The sequence below is a fragment of the Python bivittatus genome, unplaced genomic scaffold (assembly GCF_059951505.1).
Source record: "Python bivittatus isolate LINGU-HERP-01145 unplaced genomic scaffold, Pbiv_v1 ctg000310_np1212, whole genome shotgun sequence".
Taxonomy (NCBI): domain Eukaryota; kingdom Metazoa; phylum Chordata; class Lepidosauria; order Squamata; family Pythonidae; genus Python; species Python bivittatus.
In genome coordinates this window covers 4473702-4480273 of record NW_028277054.1, presented here as the reverse complement: position 1 = coordinate 4480273, position 6572 = coordinate 4473702, and the positions used below count along the sequence as shown (strand labels likewise).

At 44.7% G+C, this 6572-nt stretch overlaps 1 protein-coding gene across 2 annotated transcripts; it reads right to left on the bottom strand.

The window, feature by feature from the left end:
- Window positions 1-533: 533 nt before the first annotated feature.
- On the bottom strand, window positions 534-6357 carry RABAC1 (Rab acceptor 1). 2 transcript variants are annotated; one of them, XM_007437570.4, is made up of 6 exons: window positions 6230-6357; window positions 4723-4836; window positions 4259-4471; window positions 3184-3281; window positions 1573-1674; window positions 534-1020 (listed from the first exon to the last, which is right to left on the bottom strand). In XM_007437570.4, exons 2-6 carry the CDS (start codon window positions 4800-4802, stop codon window positions 932-934), a joined length of 582 nt encoding a protein of 193 aa, XP_007437632.1. In that variant the 5' UTR covers window positions 4803-4836; window positions 6230-6357; the 3' UTR covers window positions 534-931. The 2 variants fall into 2 exon arrangements, with proteins under 2 accessions (XP_007437632.1, XP_087996020.1); XM_088139894.1 differs by lacking the exon at window positions 6230-6357 and adding an exon at window positions 5767-5786.
- Window positions 6358-6572: the final 215 nt, after the last annotated feature.

The following is a 6572-nucleotide window of genomic DNA, read 5'->3' as shown; positions in this document are numbered from 1 at the left end:
TGTAAGTTATTAGAAAATGAAATGGAAAATATAAATGTGTATACTAAATCGTTGCAGTAATATTGTAGACTAGACTAATAGGAGCTTTAAAAAGAACAAGGTTTCTTCTGTACATTTCAAAAAGATTTCTACAAGATAAGGTGCCTGTTCATTATGTGAACTCTTGTGAAAAAGTCCCGGTGCAGATCTGCTGCCTGAATACCAACATAGCTCAAGCTATTAAAAACAAGAAAACACAAACTGGTCCAAACTCCTCCAAATGTGAAGAACCGGGATTAATTTACTTAGGGGTCATGCAAAGATTCAGCTTTTCCAACCTTGATAGCTTTTGCGTTCCCATATTCCATCTTTAGCAGACAAATGCAGCAGTGGTAAAAAATATCTGTGATGTGCGATTTTTGACGCATCATTGCCGAACAAGCTGCAGACCTTGGAAGGAAACATGGCAGAGTCACTAGGCGTAAGCTTGATGTACTCCTGTGGGTCACTGCAACCTTGGGCTGCACACATTAAACACTCAAAGGAGGCATGGATTAATGTTACTGTTTCTTTAATGTTACTGATAAGAGACAAAGGAGGCTGGGTTCAGGATGTCTGCATGGAACCTCTAGTGCTTGGCTCCTGGGAAAGCAACGATGGGATCTAAAAACCCACAGAGGAAATATGATAACAGCAGCATTCTATTATATATTCAGTGAAAAAGCCCACGGTCACTGGGAACAAGAAGTTTAGAGATGGGGAGATGCCTGAAGAATAAGACTAAAGGGCAATCTCAATAGGGTAGCCACTGAGAGCTTTAAAGATTTGGAGGAAATGGCAATTTAAGATGGCGTGTTGACAGTGAGTGACATAGCAGCATTATATACATGGGTAATGTAACAGCAGCGAGGTGAGGGAGAAGAGATAGAGGTGCAGGAAGTTCTCTGGCCATTCACACGGGCTCCATCTGAAGCTCATCGGTCTCTACAGATTCCAGTTCATGGAAGGCAGCGTGTGAACCAATGACTACCAACGTGGCACCTGCAGAGGACGACAGAAGAAACAGTGGGAAAGGAAGACACGGGGTGATCGATCACTTCCCCTTCTCAGGCTCACAGTGATGGGAGTCTTTCTCTTGTAGCTCCCAAGGACTTCTGAGGCCAAAAGCTGGACGAGGAAGGGAAGGAACCAAAGTAGAAAGGAAAGATTCCAATGCACAGTGTGATGGAACAGAATCCCAGATACCGGGATTTAACAATGCTGCAGTTCCCGAGAAGGAAGAATGTAAAGTCAAGGTATTCACCCCATTTTCAAAGAGAAGTACAGCATATGTTCTCTTCTGCAAGGGAAATGTAACCGCGATAGAAAACTATGTCACTTCATTTTTTTCAGTTAAGCTTGCTGCTGTAAGCAGCAATTAAAATATCCAAAGCTGATCACTTATGACAGGAGAGAGAGAGTCATGTGGGCAAAGCTAGGGACCATCAACAATAACCAAAAATGGATCAAGGCAATCCACCATCCGTGGTTCAAAAAGTGAGCTAAGACGGATGAGTGAAATGCACCTGGAACAGCATTTTCCTACTTACTCACCCAGCACCCAAAAGACAGCTGAGCCAGCCCCTGCCAGCCAGAAGAAAGGAAAAGAGACAGCTCCAGCCAGACTGTACTGATGAGCTGTGCTGAGTTCTCGCCCTAGAGGAAAAGACATTGAATCAGAATAAAGCCAACTGGCCCATCAGGCTGGGTTTCCATTGTTAAAAACGGTGGCAGTCTTGAATGCTTGACTGAAGAGATACCAGCCTTAAGGCTATGGTTTTGCCTTCTGTGGTTTAGGAACTACATGACAGGGCTGGAATCTAGCAAAGTATGGAAATTTGTCAAAGATTGACACTATTCTTGTTGGTGCACCACCATCTTGTGGCTATTCTGGGAACTGTAGCTTTCAAGGACTTTTGCTGACAAGAGAATGTTTTCAAGTTAGCTATTTAATGCAGTGTTTCTCAACCTTGTCAACTATGAGATGGGTGGACTTCAACTCCCAGAATTCTAGCTAGCTGGGAATTCTGGAAGTTGAAGTCCACTCGTCTTAAAGTTGACAAGGTTGAGAAACACTGATCTAATGGATGGATTTAAGAAAGAGAACTGCCCTCCTCATATGAATATGAGCTATCGGTTTTCTTTTAATGTTGTATAACATGTAGTGCATTATCTCTCTCTCAGGATAACACCATCCTGAGAGTTCCTTAATTTACTATTAGAAATCAGTTTTTCATAAACTTATTATAATTTGCTTACTTCTTTTAGGCTCAGTGACCGGAACCTCTGAATGCAACCCATAGTAGCTTGGAAATAGCCCTGTTCCCTTTCCATGCCAAGGCAATGTGGTCTGGGAGGAAAAAGTCCCAATTTGCACATATTTCCTGTCTTTCTACGCATCACACCTATATGTGTTTTTGCACAAGTTGCAGCTCTTCCAATGCACCCATACAGTGACTATTAATCATAGGGCAAAAGTATCTTCCACTGATGCCAAGATTTAAGCTTTGACCATTTTACTGTAATTCACTTGCTACTTTTGTTACAGCCTTGGTACTAGAAGAACGTTCCTTAATCTGGTGCCCTCCAGAAGTTTTGAGACTTCAGTTTTCATAATCTGTAGGCGCTGGTGGTGCTGAGTAGATTTTATGGGAATTTATCTAGAAAGAGCCAGGATGGGAATCTATACCTTACCTTCATTTAATCTAACAATTAACTTTAATTTAAACTAACAATATAGTTCTGAGTGTCAATAATTTAGATCTCCAATTCAGCCTGCGCAACCCTATTTAGATGCCAGGGCAGCTGACTTGGAAATTCAGAAAAAATAGAGGATATAATCCACCAGCGATTGCATGACAGTATTTCAGAAGGCTTTGGGCCTGCGTGATTGAATGTTTTTTCGTAGCGAACATTTCCTAGCTATGGGAAGCCTACATATCAAGGCTATAGCCTCCTCTTTCCCCTTATGAGCTAGCTTTCAACAAGCAAGGAGGTGTGTGTTTATTTTTTTAACTGTAGAAGGGCAGACATTAAACAAGAGAAAATAATAGAAATGTATGTTCTAGAAGAGCATATCATGCATAAAACTCTAGGTTAGCTCCAAGCTTTGTTTTATGTTATTACTGCACACGGCACCTACGGAAACAAAAGATTGCCACTTACCAAACAAAACAAGCTGTGACTGCTGGGTCTTCAAGTACATGATGTAACAGGCTCCAAAGAACACAGCCAGTGCGATCAGAAGTAATGGAGATGTGATGCTAACAGGAGAGAGGAAAGGCCAGTGGAGTTAAATGCATCATGAATCAACATGCAACAGCAAACTTTCTTGCTAATTCAGTGGAATTAAGATTGAATTAATAAAAACATGGCTGAATCCATTACAACTAAAAATGGAAGACCTTTTGAAGATATATTAGGTGAGTGTATTAATTTCTTTACAGGCCTTCCTCGGGGGCTGTTATTTTCTAAAAGCTCTAAGAACTAAATTGAATAGTGGAAGGTCTTTATGACTGGGAACAACAGGGGGATTATCCACTAGACTCTGAATACTCCCTAATGTGTCCAGCTACAGGCCACTCAGAATCCTTTTCCTTGATGCATACTGCAGACAGAAGTTCACCCAAACAAGCACTGAAGCAGTGACATTGCCAAGAACAAACAGAGAGTCAGGTATCCGCAGCAAACTGAGATTACATCAAAATGACAAAATGCATGTGGTGATGTCATGACACAAAGCCACCCGTATTTACTTGTATCCCAACGTCTGATGCAAAAACGTAAGTCGCCATTTTTGGTCACGATGCATGTTTTGTTGTTTGACCCCTCCTTATCCCCTGCACAGAAATGCCCATGGGCACAGAATGGGACATTTCTGCTGATCTATTTGTGTCTTTAACATACAGCTTACTGCACAGGCACAAACTACAGGAGTGAGCTTAGGCAACACATTCCCCCTTCATTCTTTTCTAGAATTGTGCCTGCTACCTGTGGCTGTTCTAGAGCCAGCAGGGTACTAGAACAGCCTTCTTGAAACACAAGCTGCAAAGGTGCAGAGTTTTGATTGCACGTTTGTGGCTGCCATCTTTTGATTTTTTCAACCCTTCCCTGCGGATGCTCCTGGCCCAGGAAATTTCACCGTGGAATATATGCAGGCCTGTGCAGGGATATTTGCAGTACAGAGTCAGGAAAATTTCTCCCCCCACAAGTAAACAAAGAAGCAATCAAATTTACTCACAGGCAATACACAATAAGTCCTAGGAAGACAAAGACGTAATTGCTCTGGAAATATTCCACATTGCGTACAAGCCGCTTACACAGCTCCCCAAAATTCCGAGGTTTTCCAAAACGCCTCTGGTCCAGGAAGTTCGCCCAGGGACGAATGGTAGCCCGACGCTGATCTAGCCATTCCTTAGCTGGGCCTTGGGGCAAGAGTGCTGGGATGTTGATCCTAGAAGGGGCAAAGTCAGAAGGCCAGGAAAGAACTAGAAAAGTGTTCTTCAAATAAACATGTTAGTTCCGAAGCTCTTTGGAAAGAGCAGCTATTCCAACTCTGTTGTCCTCAGAGTGTTAGATTACAATTCCTCTTAACATCCAGCCAATACATCTCTTAGCCGTGTTGGCTGGGGAGGATAGGAGTTGTATTTAACAGTTCGGGGGGCACCCAGCTGGGAAAAGCAAAATGATCTTCTTTTAACTTACTTGGTGCCCAACACCGCTCCTGTCGTCTCCACCTCAGTGGCTGCATTGAAGAGATGTTCTGGTCCGGTTTTACCAGCCATGGAGCTTCAGGCAAATTCAGATAAGGCTGAGAAGCTGAAGAAGGACAGAGAGACAGATAGGGGAGTCAGGCATCACACTTGTTGGTTGGGATAGATCAAAACCCATCCTGAATGCCTCATGGTGCTCTCCACAGCAATCTAGACCATGTCATAACATATTTTGGATGCAGAAGGAGTTCTTCACTACAGATATTGACTAGCAGAGCTTGGAAGCAGGGGTGCTGCAGCAAAGCAGGGCAAGTAAATGTCACCCCACAGTGACATCACTGCACAAGTCCCACCCCTTCCTTTACCTGCTTGACACACTGCTGCGTAGCAGGCTTCCAGAGTGACATCAACACAAACAACAGGCCAGGCAGCCCAGCCTGCTTGCTTTTTTCTGGCAATTGCCAATTCCCAGCTGAGAAGAGACCAGTTGCGGCCTGCTGGTGGTCTGTTTTTTCACCAGCAAGGAATAATTAAAACATCATTCTTTATTTCCCCCCATTTACTTGGATTTTATTTTAATAATCTGAAAATCAAATCATGCCAGTTCATTGGTTATCGTGCAGATGCCTCTCTGGGAGGTAAGAGAACTAAAACCTCTTGTCTCATTCATTCCTCCAAGCAGGGGAAAAGATTTTTTTCCCCATTGTTTTTACTGAACTGTGATTAACAAACAATATCAGGTAACTGCTTTAACATAAATCCAAGATGCATAGAGAAAAATAAAAGATATAGATTTTTTAAAAAAAAATCTGCTACAAAGTAAATTGTATACTTATATAAAGCAGCGTTCTTCAACTTTGGCTATTTGAAGGCGTCTGGATTTCAACTCCCAGAATTCCCCAGCCAGCATGGCTGGCTGGGGAATTCTGGGAGTTGAAGTCCAGACGCCTTCAAGTTGCCAAGGTTGAGGAACACCAAAATAAAGTAGACCATATTATAATCTGTTGTCTCTTTTATAAACATCCTTTATCCTTACCTTCTTTCCTTGCCCTTCCTCATTCCCACAAGCACACCCTCTGTCGGAAACAGCTAACATGGGCCTCTCGCAGGCTCTATCCTGCCGGTCCTGGAAACTGGATACTGCCTTGCGCCCCATCTTGTGCACAACCTGGCACAAATGGTCCCTCTGCCCCTCTCAGGATGAGCCCACCGCCCCATGTGAGGCGCCCCAACGCTAGACAAGGCTCACGGATGGGCCCTCCCGTGCCACAGCTCAGACGGCATCAGGTGTGTCTCCTATGTTTTAGCTGCCCTTCGCCCACCCACCAGCAGCAGAGGCGACAGAAAGCGCCGCAGGCTCGCCAAAGAGCTTGGCCGCCCCCCGGGTTCCTTGCTCTTTCCACGCGTCCACGGCCAGGATCAAAAGAGGCCCCTCCGATGCTGCGCAGCCCAGCCTCCCCTGCATCCAGGGTTGCCCCTGGCAACAGAACCTCACTTGCCTCTGGCAGGACCTGGTCCAGCTCCCCGGCGGAAGCGATCTGTCTGCGTGGCAAGAAAAGGGCGGGCAGGAACGCGGATGTTTACTTTCCTAGGCGCGGGGCCTACTGGGAAATAGAGTCTTTTGCGGGCGCCTTCTCGCGAGCTGAGTCATTTGCATAAATAGCGGCCCGTGGGCGGTTTTTGCTCCTTTCCCTTCTCTGCTGGGAAACGAATTGTTTCCTTACTATGCCCAATTCCTCGGAGAATACTAGGATCGCGCCTTTTCCCCAACCTGCTGCTCTCGGCTTGAAGCTGTACTGACTGAGGATGATGGATGGTGTAGTCCCGACCATCTGCAGGGCA

Coding starts and splice junctions, on each gene's coding strand:
- RABAC1 (XM_007437570.4), bottom strand. CDS start 4,802: ATGGCTGGTAAAACCGGACCAGAACATCTCTTCAATGCAGCCACTGAG. Junction 4,472..4,722: donor GGAGCGGTGTTGGGCACCAA/GTAAGTTAAAAG, acceptor TGCCCCTTCTAG/GATCAACATCCCAGCACTCT. Junction 1,675..3,183: donor GTCACAGCTTGTTTTGTTTG/GTAAGTGGCAAT, acceptor CTTTTCCTCTAG/GGCGAGAACTCAGCACAGCT.